Source organism: Aquarana catesbeiana, linkage group LG04 (genome assembly GCF_042186555.1).
Source record: "Aquarana catesbeiana isolate 2022-GZ linkage group LG04, ASM4218655v1, whole genome shotgun sequence".
In the NCBI taxonomy this organism is placed as follows: Eukaryota; Metazoa; Chordata; class Amphibia; order Anura; family Ranidae; genus Aquarana; species Aquarana catesbeiana.
In genome coordinates this window covers 241,712,358-241,737,905 of record NC_133327.1, presented here as the reverse complement: position 1 = coordinate 241,737,905, position 25,548 = coordinate 241,712,358, and the positions used below count along the sequence as shown (strand labels likewise).

General features: G+C 41.2%; 1 protein-coding gene across 1 annotated transcript in view; it reads left to right on the top strand.

Annotated features, from left to right (window-relative positions):
• Positions 1–15,016, top strand: part of LOC141139810 (fetuin-B-like) — a 32,120-nt gene extending 17,104 nt beyond the window's left edge. The window contains exons 5-7 of the mRNA XM_073626313.1: positions 7,692–7,805; positions 11,699–11,785; positions 14,305–15,016. Of these exons, the coding sequence (XP_073482414.1) occupies positions 7,692–7,805; positions 11,699–11,785; positions 14,305–14,913 (810 nt within the window). The 3' untranslated portion in view covers positions 14,914–15,016. The remainder of the gene's footprint in view (positions 1–7,691; positions 7,806–11,698; positions 11,786–14,304) is intronic.
• The last annotated feature ends 10,532 nt before the right edge of the window (positions 15,017–25,548 follow it).

Below are 25,548 nucleotides of genomic sequence, written 5' to 3'. Positions count from 1 at the left end.
CACACACAGAGTTATAGCTTTTGGAGGTAGGAAATGTGGGTGGAAGGGCGCCAGAATGGAGTATGGGCTAGAGATCCCTAAATCCCACAGCAATCGTGTAATGCTACTTGTAAGTGGGTTGGAAATAGCCAGTTAGGTGCTGTCCCGGACAGGAGGGTAGGAGTTAATACTTTTCTGGATCTTTGATCTTTTAGCTGGTTTTTCCCTTGATCTGACACACTAATCCTGTGTTTTAGAAAAAGGACAGGGGTCCTGTTCACAGGGCCCCCTAGCAGAGAGCCCCCAAGAGGGGAGTCCAGGGCTTGTAGCGGGCCAGAGATGGAGAGATGTCTGGTTCCCTTTTTTCAAGCAAAGTTTTGAAACCTTTTTCCCGCCTGGTCTGAAGTTACTAAAGTGGGTGTAATGCAAGTAACCGGCACCATCCTATTGTTGTCACTAAGGTACTTGGGTTATGAGGACATCAGTGTGTGTATAAGGAAATGTGAAGACACAAGTGGTTCCCTAGGGTAAAGGAAGGCTAACGAGCAGTCTGTCGGTAGCGTCTACCAGCTTCAGGTGTTATCGGCACTCCTTCCACCAGCAGGGCAACGGGAGTGGATTCACGCCACAGGGGTCCCCATCCTGTGCAAAGATGCAGAAAGTTCAATAGTTAAAGTGCACATGTGGAGCCTGTGTAAGAGTTTGCCAGGGAGGGGGCATGAGTCATAAGAGGGCCAATCAGAGCTGCAGGGCTGCAGAGCTGGAGGTGTGCCTGTGTAAATTCAGGAAGTGAACAGGCAGCAGCTTTAGCTGCCCACAATTAAAATGGATGCAGCCAGACTTAGTAGAGGGAGATTTCTGCAGCATATTTGGCAAGTAAAGAATCACAGTATATATAAAATAATATGCAAAGTGGTTGGAGAGAAGCTTCAGAATGGCAAAGATGTTTTTATTACAAATTATGTGAGCAGAATGCAGTTTCTCTTTGACTTAATTTTTTAACACTATTTAGAATAACATCCAAAGAACTGATTTATCTAACTTTTTTATAATAATAATTATTATTATAATAATAATTGCAGCTAAAAGCAAACTAGTAAGTAAGGATATGATTACTAAATATACAGCAAACAAGTTTACCTCAATACCCAACTGGATTAACCTCGCTAGCGGTAATTTAAAAAGGGCCCAAATACATCCCTGGGAATTACAGACCAGTTAGCCTAACATCAATAGTATGCAAGCTCTTGGAGGGGATGATAAGGACTATATACAAGATTTTAGTAATAAGAACGGTATCATTAGCAGTAATCAGCATGGATTCATGAAGAATCGTTCTTGCCAAACAATCTATTAACCTTCTATGAGGAGCTGAGTTGTCATCTAGATAAAGGAAGGCCCGTAGACGTGGTGTATCTGGATTTTGCAAAAGCAATTGACACAGTTCCCCATAAACGTTTACTGTACAAAATAAGGTCCATTGGCATGGACCATAGGGTGAGTACATGGATTGAAATCTGGCTACAAGGGCGAGTTCAGAGGGTGGTGATAAATGGGGAGTACTCGGACTGGTCAGGGGTGGGTAGTGGGGTCCCCCAGGGTTCTGTGTTGAGACCAATCCTATTTAATTTGTTCATAAACGACCTGGAGGATGGGGTAACAGTTCAATCTCTGTATTTGTGGACAATACTAATCTAAGCAGGGCAATAACTTCTCTGCTGGATGTTGAAACCTTGCAAAAAGATCTGAACAAATTAATGGGGTGGGCAACTACATGGCAAATGAGGTTTAATGTAGAAAAATATAAAATAATGCATTTGGGTGGCAAAAATAAGAATGCAATCTATACACTGGGGGGAGAACCTCTGGGGGAATCTAGGATGGAAAAGGACCTTGGGGTCCAAGTAGATAGGCTCAGCAATGGCATGCAATGCCAAGCTGCTGCTAACAAAGCAAATAGAATATTGGCATGTATTAAAAAGGGATTAACTCCAGGGATAAAACAATAATTCTCCCGCTCTACAAGACTCTGGTCCGGCCTCACTTGGCTTATGCTGTCCAGTTCTGGGCACCAGTCCTCAGGAAGGATGTACTGGAAATGGAGCGAGTACAAAGAAGGGCAACAAAACTAATAAAGGGTCTGGAGAATATTGGTTATGAGGCAAGGTTGCGAGCACTGAACTTATTCTCTCTGGAGAAGAGACCCTTGAGAGGGGATATGATTTCAATTTACAAATACCGTACTGGTGACCCCACAATAGGGATAAAACTTTTTCACGGAAGGGAGTTTAACAAGACTCGTGGCCACTCATTAAAATTAGAAGAAAAGAGGTTTAACTTTAAACTACATCGGGGCTCTCTGCTAGGGGGCCCTGTGAACAGGACCCCTGTTCTCCACAGGCGGTGGTCTCAGAGGGGGGCATCGATAGTTTAAAAAAATGAGAACTAAGGACTAAAATTAGATAAGCACCCGAACGACCACAACATACAGGGATATACAATGTAATACTGACATATAATCACACACATAGGTTGGCCTTGATAAACTTGTGTCTTTTTTCAACCTCACCTACTATGTAACTATGTAACCCTGAGCCACACTCTGGATCACACCACAGTATCCTGGTACAAGTTACTTACCTTGTCCCTAGGATTCTGCAATGTCCTCCCACTGTATCCTCCGGTCGGATCCTCCGCCTGATGTCTCACTGTTCCGGGCTCCATTCCCTGCGAGCGTTGCGACGCATGGGGGGGAAACCCGATGGCAAATTTAAAAAAGTACAAAAAACATAATACATTGCTATCTCTCGATATTAAGAGGGCATTTGACACAGTATCCTGGCAATATATGCAATATTCATTACAAAAATGGGGTTTTGGACCCCACTTTTTAACATGGATCAAAGCATTATATAATAAACCCAAAGCCTATATAAAATATGCTGGATACAAATCTGAAGCCTTTAATATCGAAAGAGGTACCCGACAGGGTTGCCCATTATCTCCCTTATTATTTGCCCTTATACTCGAACCCATGGCCCAATACATCAGAACAAACCAAACTATAACTGGCATTGAAGTAGGAGGTATTACACACAAATTATGTATATTTGCAGACGATATATTACTTTTTCTATCATCACCACAGGTCTCTGGTCCTAACTTAATACCAGCTCTTGATGGATTTGCAGCCCTATCCGGCCTTATGATTAATCCTAAGAAATGCCTAGTGCTTAATATTTCACTCACAAACATGGAATTGATCCCGGCTAGGGCTGCACTCCCATTCACATGGGCAGAAAAATCAATCCCATATCTTGGAATTCATTTAACAGCATCTCATTCTGACTTATTCTCAACCAATTATCCTCCTGTATTAAGACAGATCACAAATCTAATAAAACAATGGTCGCAACTTCCTTTATCCTGGATAGGGAAGATTAATGCAATCAAAATGACTATTCTACCCAAATTGCTTTATCTATTCAGAGTCCTCCCTATTCCAATTCCTTCCTATTTTTTGAGAATAGTACAAAAAAGAGCAACTTTGTTTATATGGGGCTCTTCTAAACCACGTATACCTATACACACACTACATCTTCCCAAAAATAAAGGAGGCCTGGGATACCCTAATTTTACTAACTACTACAGAGCAGCACATTTGGCCAGTCTGTCCAAATACCATGCAAAACAGGAAATCCCATTATGGGTATTTATAGAGGCTTCAGAAAATGACCCTCTATTAATATCAAATTTATTATGGCTTGATCCTAAAGACCGCTTTAAAATTCATAATCCCATAACTAAACACTTCTTATCTCTCTGGGATAAACTAAAAACCAAATATCAGTTACAATCTCCACACAATCCTCTCCTTTCTTTTATCAGAAATCCGGCCTTTTATCCGGCATGGATCTACCCAAATTCTTTTAAAGCTTGGACAACATCAGGCATTCAGACACTAAATGATTTCATAGCATCTAAATCATTCCTTTCATTCCCATCGCTTAGAGAAAAATATGATCTACCAAACTCTGAGATATTTAGATATCTCCAAATCCAAAATTTCTATACACCATTCCTAAAGGGGGATACACCATTATCCCAATTATCCATTTTTGAATCAATCTGTACAAAAGATCCATTTGCTAAAGGTACAATTTCATCACTTTATAATCAATTATATGGAGTAGCAAATCTTAATAGACCCTCTTACGTTCAGAGGTGGGAGGAGGACCTGGGACGAACTTTAGAAGACACGGACTGGTCTAACATATGGCTCACATCTAAGTCATCTTCACCCAACATCTTAGCACTGGAGACAAATTATAAAGTCCTAACTCGCTGGTACCTTGTACCCGCTAGAGTGGCAAAATATTCACCTAATACCTCAGCTCTTTGTTTTCGAGGATGCCCAGAAATAGGCACATATTTACACATATGGTGGACGTGCCCAGTAATCCAAACCTTCTGGAAGGAAGTCTTCGTGATTGCATCTAAAATATTTAAAAAAATAATACAACCAGATCCATATTTAACTTTACTTAATCTAAAACCGGAATGGTTAACACTCTCTCAATTCAAACTTATGATCCAACTAATAACGGCTGCAAAACAAACAGTGGCCAAGGCATGGAAATTTCCTACGTTGGTACTAGCAGAAACAATTCACAGAATGAATAATACAATGTCCCATGCTAAGATGGTAGCCATCGATCAAAATCAAATTCCAAAATTTGAAAAACTTTGGCATCCTTGGATAAAACAGTTCCTGTCAAACTTCAATGACTCTGTCCTGTTGCCATGGTAACAGATTAAATGACTTACAGAGACACCCATTCTAAGGCTTCAAAGAGAACTAAAAAGAATAATAAACTGACGAGCGGGACAACCTTGTGGATCATACCTCTACCTTTCAACCCTTTTTCTTCTTTCTCTTTCCTTTTCTCCACCTTACGATTAAAGCTCATTATCAGAATTTATTTGACCTATATACACTCTACTTGTAAACAATATGTATAGTAGGTATAAATCATTTAAATACCTACAAAAGTAACTAAGGAAATTATATATATCTTTAATTTAGGTTTACGTGAACCCAATGTTTAATATTTGAAATTTCATGATATTTACCTATATAAACCCTACTGTAAAACAATAAGCTTACTTTATAGATCCTTGTAAACTTACTTTATGTATCTTTATAACATTGTATACTCAAACTTCTTTTGACAAGGAAAAACATAATACATTGCAATCTGTAGATTACATTACTCTATCAAATCATTTGACCTCAGTTTTGTCCCTAGTGCTTTGGCCAGTGCCCTACATGTAGTTTTATATTATATATGTCGTTCTTTCTGCCTGGAAAGATTGTCCATAGCATCCAAAAAGCGTCCCTTTACGTCAAAAGTGGTTTTAGACCAGCTAGAAAACATTGATAGTGAGAATCACTAAGTGATTAGAATCACTTGCAGAATTGAGCGATAGCGATTTGTGGGGAAATTCGTCATCAGACACTGAAAGTGACGACAGCGACGATTCTGCAACTGAGCTCAGTGATGTGCGAACTTGGTGCTCTATTGACTGTGGTATGGATCACGCAGCTGATCCGTACAACTCAGTCAATCAGTGAGCTCAGTCGCAGAATCGCAGAATCGTCGCTGTCTGATGACGAATTTCCCCACAAATCCCTATCGCTCAATTCTGCAAGTGATTCTAATTCAGTATCGCTATTTTCTAGCTGTCTAAAACTACTTTTGACGTAGAGGGACGCTTTCCATTGTCCTGATTGTGATGTCAGACTTTGTACAGTCCCATGTTTCAAAATTTTTCATACCCGGGATGTTTACTAAACCAATATGCAGTGTCTAATATTACAGTGACCAGTGTTAATTTTGGCAGCAAATTCTGATTTAGTTTTAGTCTTGGGACTAAAATGGCATTTTAGTTTTAGTCTCATTTCAGTCTTCTGCAATTGTTTTAATTTTAGTTGTATTTAGTCGACTAAATTTCCAGTACATTTTAGTCAACTAAAATTATTTTAGTTGACTAAAACTAATTTTAGTCATCTAAAATCTAATGGGTAGAATTAAATCGTAATGCATCATTAAGCATTTCTCTACAATTTCCAAACTCATGATATACTGCTGGAGTGAAAAATCTAATATGTTATTATTTATGGTACTGAGGTATGAACATGCACTACAGACCAGTGTTATTTTTTACATCAAATTTTCAATTTAGTTTTAGTCTTAGTCAACTAAAATGGCATTTTAGTTTTAGTCCCATTTTAGTCATCTCAATTGTTTTAGTTTTAGTCATATTTTAGTCGACTAAAATGGTATTAAGTTAGTCGACCAAAATGTTTTAGTCAACTAAACTAACACTGACAATGACTAATAATATTGCACCCTTGTTTGAACAAATTTCAGTGATTTGCATTTGATTACATTATTGAATAAAAATTTATTTTATTTTTTATAATTATTTATTATATTATAATTTTATGATTTAGTGTTTCAAACTTTATCATACCCAGGATGTCTACTAGACTCTTGTTTGGACAGATGTAACCACTTTAGCCCCGGACTATTTGGCTGGCCAAAGACCAGAGTGTTTTTTGCGATTCGGCACAGCATCGCTTTAACTGACAATTGCGCGGTCGTGCGACGTGGCTCCCAAACAAAATTGACGTCCCTTTTTCCCCACAAAGAGCTTTCTTTTGGTGGTATTTGATCACCTCTGTGGTTTTTATTATAAACAAAAAAAGAGCGACAATTTTGAAAAAAAATGCATTATTTTTTACTTTTTGCTATAATAAATATCCCCAAAAAATATATAAAAAAACATTTTTTTTTCCCTCAGTTTAGGCCGATACGTATTCTTCTACATATTTTTGGTAAAAAAAAAAAAAAATCGCAATAGGCATTTATTGATTTGTTTGCGGAAAAGTTATAGCGTCTACAAAATAGGGGATAGTTTTATGGCATTTTTATTAATCCTTTTTTTTTTTTTATATCATGACTGCGACATTATGGTGAACAGATCGGATACTTCTGGAGCTATTTTGGGACCATTAACATTTATAAAGCGATCAGTGTGATTAAAAAATGCACGGATTACTGTGTAAATGTGACTGGCAGTGAAGGGGTTAACCAGGAGGGGCGCTGTGGGAGTTAAGTGTGTCCTAGGGAGTGATTCTAACTGTGGGGGGGGGGGGTGGGCTATGTGTGACACGACACTGATCACCGCTCCCGATTACAGGGAGCGGTGATCAGTGTCCTGTCACTAGGAAGAATGGGGAAATGCTTTACATTGAGCTGATGGGATTAGTAGTTTACAGAAGAAAGAGAAGATTGTTTGTGCTATCTGGTAAGCTCGGGAAGTGACAAGGGCGCTGCAGTTCTGGGCAGATCAACAGGTATTTTCTGCAATTGCTGAAAATGTTCTGAAAACTAATGCAGCCACCACATCCAAAGAATGATAAGCTGCAATATATTACAGTTTTGTTTTTGGGTTTAGTTATTTGAACGTTGCTCTCTGGAACTGTTAACCAGTTCACAATCAGTCCTTTTGTCAACATGCTAGGCTGTATGTAATAGTATTTACAAAGCATATAAATGATGTCTTTAGAGAGACATAAAAGAAGAAAATATTTAATATAGAAAATGTCTTCGCTTTTTTTTTTTTGTTTTTTTTTTTTTTAACAGTGGATGATTGGACAGTCTTACTTTATCCTTTTCATCATAAAGGAAACGGATTGTTTGAAAACACAGAAAGATGCCATCCTTGACAACTGCAAGTCTCTCAGTGATAGCAAAGCTGTAAGTAAAATAGTCTCTTTACAGTTGTGCATTTGTAACTAAAGGAATATATTAATAAAGCAGTGGATGTAACATTCAGTGAATTTTCCTGGTGAGTATAAATGTCACATTCAATGCTCTTTTTAAATATATCATATTGTGATGATTACATAAAAACCATGATTGCTTAACCACTTCAATACCGGGCACTTTCGCCCCTTCCTGCCCAGGATAATTTTCAGCTTTCAGTGCTGTTGCACTTTGAATGACAATTGTATGGTCATACTACGCTGTACCCAAAACTAAATTTTTATCATTTTCTTCCTACAAATAGAGCTTTCTTTTGGTGGTATTTGATCACCACTGGGCTTTTTATTTTTTGCAAAACAAACTTAAAAAGTCTGACATTTTTGAAAAAAAAAAAAAAAGTTTTTCTTTGTCTGTTATAAAATGTTGTTTTCTCCTTCACTTCCGGGCACTGATGAGTTGGCACTGATAAGGTGGCACTGATGGGCACTGATGAGGAAGCACTGATATGTAGAATTGATGGGCACTGATATGCAGCACTGATGGGCACCGATAGGTGACACTGATGGGCACTGATAGGTGGCACTGACAAGTGGCTGTGATGGGCACTGATAGGCGGCACTGATTGGCACTGATAGGCGGTACTGATTGGCACTGACAGGTGGCACTAATGGGCAGCACTGATGATGAGGTACTGATGAGGTTATGATAGGTGTTACTGTAGGGCACTGACTGGCACTTTATTGGGCACTGACCAGCGATCCTAAGGGGTCACTGACTGGCAGCTGATGGGCACCTTTTTGGCAGCTGTGGTGGCACATCTGATGGGGCTGTGCAGCACAGAAACCCCCCCCCCCCCCCGACAGGGAGATCCGCCGATCGGCTTTCCCTGTCAGCGTGAACCGAGGACTGCCGTGTACCGACACTTCCTGGTTCACGCGAGGATCAGCTGTGATTGGTCACGTGGTAAAAAGCCTCTGTCAGAGGCTTCTTACCATGATCGGAGATGCGGCATGTCAGACTGACACGCCGCGATGCGCGCAGGCATGTTATCCTGCTGGACGTCATATGACGCCCAGTCAGGATAACAGAACCACCACCCAGCCGTCAATCTGCTATAGGCCGGGCGGGAAGTGGTTAAAGTGATATTAGTAGTTGTAAAGGAACAAGGTTTTTTAACTTCATGCATTATATGCATGAAGGTAAAAAACCATCTGTGTGCAGCCCCCAGCACCCCTAATACTTACCTGAGCCGCCTCTCGATCTAGCGATGTCCAAGAAAGCCTTGCCTCTCTGGGGACTCGCACTCCTGATTGGCTTTTGGCAGCAGCGGGAGCCAATCAGGAGATGGAGGGGCGGGGCCAATTTGCGGCTCCGTGTCTGAATGGACACACAGAGTAGAGGCTCAGCTTGTTATACTTGCCTCCTCTATGTAGTGGTTTTGCACAGAGCAGCCCAGATCCTCCACTTCCTCGCCGGCATTCCTGGCCCCTCACTCTTGGCGGATGCCCCCACAGCAAGCAGCTTGCTATGGGGGCACTGGAGCCGAGCCACTGCTCTGTGTGTTCATTCACAGATGGAGCCATGGCCCCGCCCCTCCATCTCCTGATTGGCTCCTGCTGCTGCCAAAAGCCTCCTCTGTGTAGTGGTTTTGCACAGAACAGCCCAGATCCTCCTCTTCTTGGGTTCCTCGCCGGCGCTCCTGGCCCCTCACTCTTGCCGGGTGCCCCCACAGCAAGCTGCTTGCTATGGGAGCACTGGAGCCAAGCCACTACTCTGTGTCCTTTCAGACACGGAGCTGCGACTCGCTCTCTCCTCATTTGCTCACTGACTTTGATTGACAGCATTGGGAGCCAATGGCACCTGTTGCTGTGTCTCAGCCAGTCAGGAAGGAGAGTCCCAGACATCCAAGGCTCTCGTGCAACATCACTGGATTGAGATGGGGCTCAGTTAAGTACTAGGGAGGCTGAGGGGGGCTGCTGCACACAGAAGGTTCTTTTTTTTTTTTTTTTTTTTTTTTTTATCTTAATGCTTAATCTTACTGTAAGGTTGTGAAGGGTATAACTGTCAATAAGCCTTTATTTTATTTTTCAGTTTTTTGAGTAAATGTTATCTGGCAGGAAATAGGATGGCCTTACAGGCTGACACCCCTGCTCTGATAGAGAAATACTGGTAAATAATAAAGGCTCCTGTATGACAGTCTAAATAAGTACAAGATCTAGTTACTATCTGCACAAGCCTCATAAAGTTAAAAAAAGATTCCCGAAACCTTTCCTGACTGAACCAAATCCTCCTTCATGTGTGTCTCATGTGTTCCTCTTTCAGACACTGCAGCTCACCATAGGAGGGTCCCGGAAACAGAGGCAGTGCTGAAAATCCAGAAAGCAGTGGGTGGGATTAGGTGTGGCCAGGAGCCGATTGACAAGCTACAGGGTTATAAATCAGCAGTGACAATGCTTATAATAACCAATCTCACTGCAACATTTTTTAATCTCAATGTACTGCAAGTAGGCCCAGTCCACATGAGGATGGCAACTCTGCTCTGAATTGAGGCGCAGTGTAAAATCATTGCCATATCATCACAGGAAGCTGCATTGGGTGAACTTCACTGGCAGGATCAACAGGTATTTCTGAGACATTGCAGGGGGACTAAGAAAAAACTATAAATGTGGGTGCTGCAGCAATAGTTCTATGAGACAAGTATTCTTTGAGAGGTAAGGCTGAACTATTATAGTGATTCAAGAAATTAAGATTATTACAGATGCCCACTGACTGGTGACCCCACACCTGGATATTTTAGAGCAATATTGCTTGTAAAGGCCGTTTACTTGGTTAATCTGTGGTAGATATGCATTTACTCTGTAGAAAGTAGACAAGCTGTGCCATATCTCTTTATCTATTTAGGAGCACAGGTATTGTGTGTTTGTTGATTTGAGTTATTTTAGCACCGCTTTACCGTCGTTTTAGCTGCGCTATTCGGCCGCTAGCGGGACGGTTTTAACCGAAAAAGGGTTAAAACCTCCCACAAAGCACCGCTGCAGTGGCGCTTTGCCGGCGGGTTTGCTGCGCTGCCCCATTGTTTTCAATGGGAAGGGGTGCTTTAGGAGCAGTGAATACATCGCTCCTATAGCACTGCAAAAATACGGCTTGCAGGACTTTTTTGACCGTCCTGCAAGCGCACCACTCCAGTGTGAAAGCCCTTTCACACTGGAGACACAGAAGAGGCGCTTTACAGGCACTATATAGGAGCTATTTTTAGCGCTGTAGCGCCTAAAGCGCCTCAGTGTGAAAGTAGCCTTATTGTATCCTCAAAACAAGTTTGTGCCAAAACATGTCTTTCCTTTTTACTAGAAAATTCTGCTCAGTATACTGTGTACAGCCCCACTCCTATCAAATAGTAAAGAGTGTAGCTTAGTAGTGGGATGGTGCAACATCATTGCACCTATGTATGAGTTTCATCACGGTTTGCCTAGTTGCAGAACAAGGAAGCTCCAGCAACAGGAGAAGCTTCCATAAGGATGGCACCAGTGAGTGAGAGTGAAGAGCTATTATTGATAGAGCAGGCAAAGCTATGGTAAGTTGTAATGTACAAGTGCATATTTGTACATTATTGTTAGTGCCCCCCCCCCTTTCCTTTCCCCCTTCCCCCTAGTTCCACTTTGACTTTGATCCAAATGTCACTATACTTTTTGTGGTCCCAGGTAGGTAAAATCACTATTCTGGTCTGTAAAATAAAAAAAAGCAGCGTAACAAAATATTGTGAGTGGCCTTGGAGCTATTGTTTCAAAGACAATAAAGACAATAAATAAAATCTAGATTTGGGATATTATACATAGCTTTATATGCTACAGATTTAGCAACGGAATTAACTTTGTTTTCTCTTGCAGCATGTTGGCTTCTGCACAGGTACTGCATATAATACACCTGATGGACAGGAAAAATATTCTGTGTCCTGTGAAATCTATGACCCAAGGGTAAGTGTAATTGATATTAGTATTATTATCAAATTTTTATAACAACAACATTTATGTAAGCCAGGTATGAATGCAATACCTAAGTGTGACGGAGGTGGATATCAGATCCCTGCCCTCCTTACCAACTTGTGACAAAGAACTGGCCAATCTTACATCGAACTGTCACTTGCGTAACAATGCCACACTCAGTTGCACCCAGCACAAAGATTTCCTAGCTTGTGGGACCCAATCTAGGTGCCAGCAGCCTGAGAGTGATTTGTTACTGGGTTAAATTAATTAAGCAATTTAAACTTTAAACTACCACTACCCCCTTTTGACTGAAAAGGAGGAACTCGTAATCTTAGCAATTACCCACGATGATTTTACAATAAACATCTGTAACACACACTCACCACAGACAGATGTGTTCAGAGGATTTATACTATACAGTAGCACTTTTCAAGAGACAGGGATTCTTTTTTAGTTTGCATAGCGCAATTAAAGACAAGGTTAACACTTTTCAGAATAAGGTTTAATAATGAAAAGGTCAATTGGTGCAAATAAAATATTTACAGAAAAAAGGGTGGAAGGGTGGAAAAATACTTGCAGTGTCCTTGGGTTTGGCAGTCAAAGAGCAAGATGTTATTGGTTCTCAAACTTGACAGATGCTCCTTGTTGATGGTACACATACCTACCAACATTCTGAGATGGGAATGAGGGACAACTATTAGGAAAAGTACATAGGCATAGGACACACACCCTGCCACGCCCCCCTAAAGGAGAATTGTACACAAGAAATAGATTGTTTAAACCCACAAGTGCTTTTTTTTACCACTACTAATTCCTGTTATATTGGTTTTTGGAATTTACAAATGCAGCAATTTAGAATTTTAATGAAAGATTTAGCACTGTAAAACACTTTTTGATAGTGCATTTTATATACTACTATATAGATCAGACCAAAATGAGGGAAAGAGGGACTTTGTCCCAAATCAGGGACAGTCCCTCGAAATCAGGGACAGTTGGGAGCTATGGGTACATGAGAAGTGTCTTGGCATGCCCTTTTTTTCTGGGATCAAAGTGGTGTTGACAGAGTCCATCTGACCAATTAAACGTCTGAGGCGTGGCCATGGGATGTCACTGAGTTTATGACGGTATCACGGCCCTCCCTTACATGCAGTTTTTTACTACTATTATCTTCCAATATGTGCCGGTTGCATTCTTGAAACTGATTATTGTTCAGCATTGAATTTCCTGTCCAGGGATACTAAACACATAGTATCTCAGATAATCCTGTCGCCCAGGAGGTATCTGACTGCTATCTTCCCTTCTGTATGTGCTAGCTTAGTCATGTATGACCTCGATTTGTTCGGTAGGATATTGCCCATTTAAATCTATACTTAATATTAATGTGTCTTGATCCTGTTTGATTATATGAATTGTGTGTGGATTTTGTTGATTTGTGAATTGGGCAAAGGTCTCCAAGAGGTCACATTTAGCTTGACTGCTTTTTACGATCTCCATTAGTTCTGGGTAGACATTTTATGTCATGCTATGTATTCCTAATGGATTTGGTCATAGTTTTTTACAATAGGTCTGGTCAGCAGAAATAAATATCCTGCCAGAACTTAATTGGCTGTTTACAGCTCTGCAGGCCTGTGTGCTGGTTTCCGCTGTCCCAAAGTTGAGGCTCTTTTGAAATGTGTGCTAGAAGGCTAGAAGGCTATGGAGATGCATTCCTAAGTATTTGCTGCTGCAATGTGTAACTGTTCTACAAAACTTTCATGGCTGACCTATGATTTCTGAACAACATGGCAACTAGCCACAGCTTTTTGTGCATCCAGTACGTACTATCATTACACTAAGCACTGATATTTTAAAAATATAGAAGGATAAGATACAAGAAATAAGACATAAAGTTAACATTAATAACACATAAAGCATCAACGTTAAGGGAATGGCTAATGCGTATAGCTAAATGAAACATATATGAACACAGGGGCGTAAATACAGGGGTCACAATTGCAACCTGGCCCCATGCTCAAGGGGGTCACACAGCTCACCTGTACAGCAGGAGGGGCAGCAGGAGAGGCATATAAAGGAACTTGAACTTATGAAAGCCTGCTTCTCCTTCTCTCCCTCCTGCATTCATTCAGTGGCTGCAGGAGGAAAATGGAGGGTATCGGTTCCTCTATATGCTGCCCCTCCTATCCAGCTTTCCTCTTCTTTTTGCTGCCCCCAAGGCTCCTGTGTGCTCCCCTGGCCCCCCTCGTCCCCCGCAGCTCTGCCGGCTTACACCCTCCCATATGCCGCCAGCTGCTGCAGGGATGTGTCAGAATGGAGAGCGGGAAGGGGCCGGTAAATATGTAATGTCTTTTTTAGTGAATGTTTGAAAGCTGTTTACCATTACAAAATTGAGGGTGAAAATCTATGGTACTATGCAATTAGTAATAAAATATTTGCTCAAAATTGTATTTGTAAATGATACACTTCATACAGTAGATCAGAAATTACATTGTTATTTGTTTTGTCTATTCAAGGATGATGATCACCATCATCATCATCATCATCATCATCACCACGGACATGGCTCTTGTGACCATGGAAAGGAAGGTGCCCAGGTGGAGAAATTAAAAGATAATGTTGGACACAGTGAAACAGGGGCAGAAGAGGTAGGAACAGGTGAAGCAGGACAAGGACAAAGCAAGGATTTGCCTAAAAAATGTGAACTTGGTAAAGGCAAGAATTGTGGACAACACAGAGGTCACAGAGATAACTGCCATCCTGGTCATCATCATCATCATCATCATCATCATCATCATCATCATCATCATCATCCTGGTCAAAACCATGACCATCAAAGCCATTCTCACCCACATGATCCAGCTCACCACCATCACCCTCATCATCATGACCATCACAACCATACAGTAGATGAACATGGTTCTTCATCAGAAGAAAACACTAATAAGCAACCTTTTAAGAGAACGAAGGGATCCCTTCAAGTTTACTATCTTGATGAGGAAACTTTAAGTCCACCAGTCCCAACCATTGTTCGACTGCCTGGACCAAGTAAGCATATTTCTGAGGTTGCTGATTTCCCCAATGAAGCATCACCTCTAAAAACATGTCCCAGCGAACCATATTAAGACTTATCGTCAGATACTAAAGGCTCATTATTTGCACAAAACTGCAATTATATAGAGTATGTTTTGAAAAATAAAGAATAAACATAACTCTTGGTACATAAAATCTTGATATTGTCTGAATTTTTAAGAGTTTTTTTTTAATATGATTGTAGCACTACCCCTTTAAAAGTTGCTGAAGTCAGGGTTCCCAACTGCTACACAGCCAGTCACACAGCATTACCTTCTTGCATCTGACACAGATGTCAGTCCTCTGGCTTGTTTTTGTTATTTTATTAGGAGATGATACGTTGGATGGGGTAAAGGATTAGGTAATGTCCAACTTGAAAATGTCCATAAAAAAGAACCAGGGACAACTTCCTCCCTATTTACAGATTCCTCTTCTGCCTTCCTCCTGACAAACTTGGTTTCCTTTTGTACAGCCTCTGCTGGCTCACCCCTGGGGAAACTAACAGTAGTTTTGTTAGCTCAGCAACAGCCCATTACAGGCTAGGAACTCTCAGTCCCTTGGTGAAGTAGCACATATGGCGTGAACAGCATCCTTGCACCACCTTCTGCCTTCCTGTAGACACTGATCCCAGTTCTACTGCCTGCAGAAATGCTAGCCCACCTGGCTTCCACCAGCCCACCTGACTACTTTACTTTTCTTTCCAGTCCTCCTGACTGACACAGACATGGGGACTCCCCAGGGCAAGGTTGGATGAAGACTTGGCACACTACTGTCTTCAAGAGAGACCCGCAACAGCTGGCAGTCTCTCCCCTTGTCTGTTCCTGCACCTTGCTGATCTACTAACTGTCCCTCCTTGCTCTCTCTGCTGCCTCCCCGGTTAGGGTCAACTGCCTCCTGTGGTGGGTTCCTTCCAGACCAGGCTCCCGAGCTCCAGCTTATCATTCACAATAATCCAGTTCAATGTATGTTTAACATAATCTAAGTGCACCACAGCTGTTTTCCAAAAACATGTAATCGTGATTCTTGCTGCCAAAAGCATATATAGTATATATAGAGCTGTTTAGTCCATTTTGGGATATCTGAGTCTAATTTCCATAGCGGTACATTCTTATACTAATTGCTTTGTATTAGGAAAACCTCAAATAAAATGTCAAAAATTTGAGGTATTTGAAGTTTTTATAGTTACTATAGTTCAGGACTGATAAATTAATATGATTAGTATAAAAATATGCAATAATACATATAATTTCTACTTGTGTTAGTGTTAGCAAAAAGGCAACCCAGTAAAGTGGTCATTTCACTAAAGCCTATCACAGAGATTATTTTTGTTACTGTCCATTGTCCATATATTTTCCTATTGATGGACTTTCTGAAGGCAAGTTATATTATAATTTTTGCAGTATTGCATATGTAAAGGTCAATTCACAAAAATTATTAAACAGGTGTTCGCTTCCCAAAGTGAACCTTTATTTTGCGAATGCAAGGCAAAGTAAAGAGTTTAGCTTACTTACTGGCCCCACCAGCTACTCATACTTATTTTCCAGTACTCGCCCTTTGCACCATTTGTCTACCAAGAGGGGGTTAAAGGTGAACTTATCCTTTATAAGTTTTCAGCACAGCTAAAATTTCTTTAAGTGTTCTGGGATCCTTTTGCATTGATGCTCCCTGTATTAAATGTTTATTCGTAAAGTAAAAATTCCAATAACAGACAGTATAAGTGAAAGGAATATAGCACTTCTCTTTATTAAATTTATCCCAAGTTCTCTGGGAATTCTTTGTCACGTTTTAAATGCTTACTTGTAAAACAAAGATTGTGCATAGTAAGGATATATGTAAAAACTTATAAAACAACAGTTTTAAAACTTAAAAACCTAACAGACGTCACCAAAAACTGAATCAAATTATTTACCTTCCTGGATAATCAATCACAAACATAGCTAGATTTAAAAAAAAAAACTAAAAAAAAAAAACGTATATGCTAAGGTTACGAAATCGATAAGCCCTAGTTTACACTGATGCGATTTCAGATGTGAATCGGATTGCTCTGAATCCCATGACAAGAGAAGCAACATTGCAATGCAACTTTGGGAAAGGTTCCTGTGCTTTGGTATGATTCTGTGGTCCATAGACTTAGAAGCAATTTGAAAGCGCTTATCTGCCCTATTGTCATTTTTTTTTTTTCCCCCAGCACAGAAATTGCAGCTGTATACAAATCACGTTAAAATCGCATCAGAATTGCATCAAGTCACACTGCAACTGCACTTGAAAATCGTACTGGAAATCGCACTGCATTGGTGTGAACCTAGCCCCGGTTCGCACTAGTACGTGGTGCTGGAAACTCGCAATTTGTGTGCATTTCCCACACCATGTTTAAATCGCACTGCCCTTGCGATCTACAGCTGGCATCAATGCAATGTTAATATCACCCCAAATACAGGTCGCAAACACTGTGCACTTGCCTGCACCAGATCGCAGGGTACAAAACGGGCATGTGATCTGGTTGCAGGGCATTTCTAGCAATGGTGCATGCGCAACTTTGGGAAGATGAGGTGCTATTTGAGCTCATTCAAAATGAATGGGCTCAAATTGCATCCCACTGAATTGCATGTAAATTGCACAGGAATGCGGTGTGATTCCTGTGCGATTCATAGTGTTAACCAGGGCTAAAATAAAAAACCAATTCATCAAATGAGCCTGTAACTCCACAATAGTATAAGGAAGAATTTCACCCAAGCTTGGGGGAGGTGGGGTAAATGCAATGGATAGCTGAAAAGCAGGGAAACAGAGAGGTGGCTTAACTTTTCTAAAGTACCGTATATGTGAACTCCCATCTTGTAAAACAACTCGTTTAAAAGTTTAAAATAGGAATGAAAGGCAAAACCTCTGTGCATGTGTAAAATATATATATATATATATATATATATATATATATATATATATATATATATATATATATATACACACATTATAAATACCTGCTTTTTTTTTTTTTCCCCTTTTTTTTTTTTTTTTTTTTAAGGAGCTCAGATCTGGGGGTGGAGAAACAGCACACCGGTCTTCTCAATAAATGGCTGTACTGGGGAAAGGGGGGTGTACTCCCCTGTACTCTCAGAGAAAAATGAAACCAATGACTCTGTGCCCTCAATCTATTTTCACTAGCACAAAGTGGAGAAGTAGGGGTCCGTTAAACCACTGATGTCTCATTAAAGAGGACCTGCCTTTGCATGTGTACTGTCACTAAGGGCTGTGACCTGGAAAGTCATAGTATTCAGGAGTAGAGAGTCAGACTTTCCCTGACCATCTGAAGACCAAAGGCATTCAGGACTCTTGTGTGCAGCTTCAGGTGCCCTGTTATCAGGTTTCTCCATGGTGGGAAAGTGGGAGGACAACACATACATGCTGTTTCATTCTGACTGTCTTTCATCCTCTTAACCTGGCTGGTATGTTCTATACAAACAGTGTGTAGAGAGATGGAGATCTACATATAAAACACTAATGATGTCAAAGATCAGTGGGCACAGTGTCCTGTTGTTAGGCCTGGTTCGCACGAGGTGCCAAAAAGGCATGTTCATTGTGTATTCCTGCATCATGTTCACAACGCACTGCCTTTGTGATCTACTGCTGGTGATAATACATTGTTAACCCCAAACGTAGATTGCAAATGCAGTGAGTTTGTGGACACAAGATCGCATGGTACTGCAGTATCATGCAATTTGGCACAGTGCATTTTTGAAAGTAGTGCATGCACTACTTTTTGTGCAGTCTGATGCGATTTGCAGGCAGGGCTGGATTTACAGCTCAGAAGCCTATAGGCAGGGAAATCTGAATTCCGAGTGCAGGGATTAGGAGTGTGTTATGCAGGGAATGCATGGTTTACCAGTGCATTACACTAGAATGCAGGGATCTGGAGTGCGTTATGCTCAGAATGCAGGGTTAATGAGTGCATTACGCTCAGAATGCAGGGTTAAGGAGCGTGTTGCACTTAGAATGCAGGGATCAGTAGTGTTTTGCGCTCAGAATGCAGGGATCGGGAATGCGTTGCACCCAGAATGCAGGGGTTCAGGAGTGCCTTGCGCTCAAAATGCAGGGGTCAGGAGTGTGTTACGCTCAGAATGCAGGGTTTAGGAGTGTGTAGCACTCAGAATACAGTGATCAGGAGTGCATTACGCTCAGAATGCAGGGTTCAGGAGTGCGTTGCACTCAGAATGCAGGGTTCAGGAGTGCGTTATGCTCAGAATGCAGGGATCAGGAGTGCATTGTTCTCAGAATGCAGGGATCAGCAGTGCGTTGGGCTCAGCATGCAGGGTTTAGGAGTGTTTTATGCTCAGAATGCAAGATTTAGGAGTGCATTGCTCTCAGAATGCAGGGATCAGGAGTGCGTTACGTTAAGAATGCAGGGTTCAGGAGTGCATTGCGCTAAGAATGCAGGGTTCAGGAGTGCATTGCGCTAAGAATGCAGGGTTAAGGAGTGCATTATGCTCAAAATGCAGGGTTAAGGAGGGCATTATGCTCAGAATGCAGCGATTAGGTGTGTTACACTCAATGCAGGGTTCAGGAGTGCGTTGTGCTCAAAATGCAAGGATCAGGAGTGCATTACACTCAGAATGCAGGGTTTAGGGGTGCATTGTGCTCAGAATGCAGAGTCAAGGAGTGCGTTATGCTCACAATGCAGGGTTAAGGAGTGCGTTACGCTCAGAATGCAGGGATCAGGAGTGTTACGCTCAGAATGCAGGGATCAGGAGTGCATTGTGCTCTTAATGCAGGGATCAGGAGTGCATTGGGCTCAGAATGCAGGGTTATGCATTAGGCTCAGAATGCAGGGTTAAGCTGTATGTTAGACAAAATAAAGCACAAAAGTTGCACTGCTCCAGATGAAATATGAGATCTCTGCTGCTAGGATAATTGCTGGGAGCCAGCATTGGTCTCGCAACCAGAGCATATATGAAGGAACGAAGGAAATGGTGGCACTGACCAGCATAAAAATAGTAGTTTTATTTCATATAGTTACATAGTAGGGGAGGTTGAAAAAAGACACATGTCCATCAAGTCCAACCTGTGTGTATGATTATATGTCAGTATTACCTTGTATATCCCTGTATGTTGTAGTCGTTTAGGTGCTTATCTAATAGTTTTTTTAAACTATCGATGATCCCCGCTGAAACCACCGCCTGTGGAAGGGAATTCCACATCCTTGCTGTACTTACAGTAAAGAACCCTCTACGTAGTTTAAGGTTAAACCTCTTTTCTTCTAATTTTAATGAGTGGCCATGTGTCTTGTTAAACTCCCTTCCACGAAAAAGTTTTATCCCTATTGTGGGGTCACCAGTATTTGTATATTGAAATCATATGCCCTCTCAAGCGTCTCTTCTCCAGAGAGAATAGGTTCAGTGTTCGCAACCTTTCCTCATAACTAAGATCCTCCAGACCCTTTTATTAGCTTTGTTGCCCTTCTTTGTACTCGCTCCATTTCCAGTACATCCTTCCTGAGGACTGGTACCCAGAACTGGACAGCATACTCCAGGTGGGCCGGACCAGAGTCTTGTAGAGTGGGAGAATTATCGTTTTATCTCTGGAGTTGATCCTATTTTTAATGCATGCCAATATTCTGTTTGCTTTGTTAGCAGCAGCTTGGCATTGCATGCCATTGCTGAGCCTATCATCTACTAGGACCCCCAGGTCCTTTTCCATCCTAGATTCCCCCAGAGGTTCTCCACCCAGTGTATAGATTGCATTCATATTTTTGCCACCCAAATGCATTGTTTTACATTTTTCTACATTAAACCTCATTTGCCATGTAGTTGCCCACCCCATTAATTTGTTCAGATCTTTTTGCAAGGTTTCCACAATCTGATAAGAAGTTATTGCCCTGCCTAGCTTAGTATCGTCCGCAAATACAGAGATTGAACTGTTTACCCCATCCTCCAGGTCGTTTATGAACAAATTAAACAGGATTAGTCCCAGCACAGAACCCTGGGGAACCCCACTTCCCTATGATATAGGAAGCCCATCAATCTTCATACACCATACTTCTGTGACAGCAGACCGAATAATGGATGCAGCAAACCCAGATGCAGCTCTCCTTGTTCAATATGCACTCCAGCAATATTCACCACATAATTATGAGCCCATGTGAACAGAAGGGGATAAACCTCATTGCTCAGTACATCAAAACAGCCTTTATTTTTGATTAAAAAATGGGAATCAACTCACATTTTTAGCAAATAAATTTGGCTTGTGTTTATATAAAATCCAGCAGTCCCCACCAGAAAGATGGCTGCCGTGTCCCAGCATGCACTAGCGCCTCATTGCCAACCTCTCAAACAAGCTGTTTAAAGTCATAGCATTCTGGAGTTTAAGGCTCTAACTGTTTTCCATAACAGTTACATTCAATGCATGCCATGAATGATAAGTGCTACAGTTACTGATGTGCTTATGTTAGCTCTCAAACCAACTGGTGACCCCTAGCTGGTGCCATAGCTTATAACATGTGCAGCGCTATGGAAACTGCAGATCAAACAGGCTAACATTGCACCTTCCTTGGTTGCAAAGGATAGGAAGGCTTAGTTCACCTTTAATCTAATTTAAGCACTTCGATACCGGGCACTTTTACCCCCCTTTCTGCCCAGGCCAATTTTCACCTTTCAGCGCTGTCACATTTAAGCCTCGTACACACGGTACGATTGTTGGACAACCGAGCGTCTGATTTTTGTCAAATGGGCGTGTGCCAGGAAATTGTCTTGCATGCTAACGTTACACAAATTGTCGTGCCATAAACATGAACGTAGTGACATACTACGAGGAATTTCAGCTCTTGAGCGCCACCCTTTGGGCCCCTTCTGCTAATTTCGTGTTTGGCGAGCATTGATTCCGAGCATGCGTGTTTGTACTTTTGACTTTTGTGTGACGGATTTGTGTACTGACTATCCGAAAATCTGACGTGGAGCTGTCGTTTGACAAAAATTTGCTAGCCTGTCATCCAACAATTTGTTGGCCGAAAACTGGAAAACAATTGTTGAAAGAAGCATACTAATGGTAAGAACTTCGGACAACAGGTTGTCAAACGACAATCCCCTTCTGATTTTCGTACCGTGTGTACAAGGCTTTAGAATGACAATTGCGTGGTCATGCAACAGTGTACCCATAAGAAATTTTTATCATTTTTTTTCACACAAATAGAGCTTTCTTTTGGTGGTATTTAATCACCACTCGGTTAAATAAACCGCTATCACCAAACTAAAAAATGTGCAGAATTTAGAACAAAAATTTTTTCTTTGTTTCTGTTATAAAATTTTGCAAATAAATAATCTTTCTTCATAAATTTAGGTCAAACTGTATTCTGCTACATTTGTTTGGTGAAAATAACCCAAATCAATGTTTATTATTTAGTCTGTAGAAAAGGTATAGAGTCCACAAACTATGGTATATACTGTACAGCAGTGTTTCTCAACTCCAGTCCTCAAGGCGCCCCAGCAGGTCATGTTTTCAAGATTTCCCTTAGATGAAATGGCTGTGGTAATTACTAAGGCAGTGAAACTGATCAAATCACCTGTGCAAAATAATGGAAAGCCTGAAAACATGACCTGTTGGGGCGCCTTGAGGACTGGAGTTGAGAAACACTGCTGTACAGTATATCTGAAAACTAATTTCTTGAGGCCCAAAAATCAGGACAGTACAAATACCCCCAAATGACCCCTTTTTGAAAAGTATACAGTCCAAGGTATTTAGTAAGAGGCATGGTGAGTTTTTTGAAGTTGTAATTTTTTTGTCACAATTATTTGTAAAATTAAGAAATAAAAAAAAAATCACAATTAGTTTTTCTTTTTACATTACCAGTGCAGTACAGCGTTTTCATATAACTGGTGTGGTGGTGATCAGGGACACTGACTGGTGACAGTGGGGCTGATTTACGAAGCATTTGCGCCATAAGTTGCGGCTCACGCCGATGCGCAAATGACATTTTCGTATTTACAAAACAATTGCGCCTGTAACACAGCGCAATTCCCCATTTATTAACCTCTTCCCGGCGGAGGAGGCGATTGGTATGCCACTATAGACATGGCGCATGGCATCTTTAACTTAAAATTGAAACAAGCTGGAAGTGCCAATATTAGGAGGTGATGTGGGTGATGCAAAGGTGATGCCGCTCCACAAGCTCTGCGGACAAAGAAATGTATCCACCCTTGATGAGGATCAGGTGCAGACTGTGCACAAGTCTGTATGAACAAGAAAATCCCGGACTGCTGCACTCTGAAAAACAATCATCTTTATTCCATGGTAAAAACAACAAAAGTCATCCACACAGACAGGAGATAGCAATAGCTAACGCGTTTCACATGCAAAGATGCTTACTCATAGCTAAAGTGTGAATAAACACAATTACAAATATGTAGGTAGAACAATTAGAAAACCACCAATAGAAAAACTAGTGGCAATTAATCAATTAAATGAATGAACAATAATGGGTTAAAATAGAAAGGACACACCTGTATGGAATCACACAGCCCCAGATCTTTAGCTGTTACAATATGACGTGCTTGAAAAACATGAACATATAAATGTATATTACCATGCACATTTAAAACGTAAAACTCAGCCCAAAAATACTGAGATAAGTCAATTACGTACAAATTCCAATATTACTTGCCCCAGGAAAGCTAAGATGTTTCCTCTACATAATGCATCAGCCGGAAAGAAAAACCACAATGGCCAAATTCGCATATCTGCATATCAATATCCCATGCATGTACCTAGACCAATAAATTAACAGTGGATGTTGAAAATCCCATTAAAATATACTTAAAGCGGAGTTTCGCGAATCTCAGTATTTTTGGGTTGAGTTTTACGTTTTAAATGTGCATGTTAATATACATTTATATGTTCATATTTTTCAAGCACGTCATATTGTAACAGCTAAAGATCTGGGGCTGTGTGATTCCATACAGGTGTGCCCTTTCTATTTTAACCCATTATTGTTCATTCATTTAATTGATTAATTGCCACTAGTTTTTCTATTGGTGGTTTTCTAATTGTTCTACCTACATATTTGTAATTGCGTTTATTCACACTTTAGCTATGAGTAAGCATCTTTGCATGTGAAACGCGTTAGTTATTGCTATCTCCTGTCTGTGTGGATGACTTTTACCATGGAATAAAGATGGAATAAAGATGATCGTTTTTCAGAGTGCACCAGTCTGGGATTCTCGTGATGTGGGTGATGTGAGGAAGTATAGTAATAACTGCCCAAGTAACAAATATGGCCAAAATAGAATGAGAAAGTAACTTTTTCTGAACAAGCCTGCAGTGCCGGCAAGTACATTTAGAACTGCGGGAGGTCAATTCGTGTACCACGCATGCTCAAATGGCATTTGCACTTGTTCAAATGCTTTGGTTCACTGCACCGGCAAAATCTTAGTAAACGTCAAGCAACGTAAATGCATTTGCATAGGTTGAACGGGCGCACCTCTAAACTTTTTTTTTTTCTTTTTTAATGCTGGTTCACTTCGCGGCTATAATGAACTGTCGGTCTGGCAATACACATAAAAGTTCATTGATAAAAACAGCATTAAGAAAAAAAAAAAAATTCTGAAAAAAAACCCTTCAGGTCTGGTATGGATATTAGGGGAACCCCACGCCAAAAAAAAAATAAAAAATGGCGTGGGGTCCCCTCAAAATCCATACCAGGCCCTTCAGGTCTGGTATGGATTTTAAGGGGAACCCGCACCAAAATTTTGAAAAAAAATGGCGTGGGGGTCCCCCTAAAAATCCATACCAGACCCTTATCCGAGCACGCAACCTGGCAGGCCGCAGGAAAAGAGGGGGGGACAAGAGAGCGCCCCCCCTCCTGAACCATACCAGGCCACATGCCCTCTCATTGGGAGGGTGCTTTGGGGTCCCCCCAAAGCACCTTGTCCCCATGTTGATGAGGACAAGGGCCTCATCCCCACAACCCTTGCCCAGTGGTTGTGGGGGTCTGCGGGCGGGGGGCTTATCGGAATCTAGAAGCCCCCTTTAACAAGGGGACCCTTTGCTCCGGTGTTCTCGTCCGGCATCTTCCTCCATGGCGTCTTCTTCCCGGCTTTGCTCTCGGGCCGCTCCGCATCCATGGGAGGCTCCCGCTGTGTGACGCTTCTCTTCTTCTGACACTTCTTATATAACAGAGGGCGGGGCCACCCAGTGACCCCGCCCCTCTCTGAAGCATGGTTCCGTTATATAAGTGTCAGAAGAAGAGAAGCGTCACACAGCAGGAGCCTCCCATCATCGATGCGGAGCGCCCCGAGAATGAAACCGAAAACTTTGAAGTTCTCTCTACATTGGGTGAACTTGCATTTTGTGTGTTTCATGGACTGTCCATGTGTTTGCAATTGCCTCATTAGCACACAAACCTATGTTATATAAAGCTTGCAGATAGCATTCTTTACTTTGCCCTGAAAAGAGCCAAGATTGTGTGTGTCTGGGGGACTGGCAAGAGAGTACATTTGGGTGTCCTTATCGAGTTTCTAACACATGTATTTTCTATTTGTATTTTGTTTATTATGTTGTTGCAAAACAGATGTGTTTTTATGCAATTTATTTGTTACTTTGGTTTGTTGTATTTTTTTGGGTGGTGGTTATTTTACCAAAATATTTTTTATGTTGGCAATGTTTGTTGTTTTTACATTGTTCGATTTGATTTAACTATCTGTGCTGCA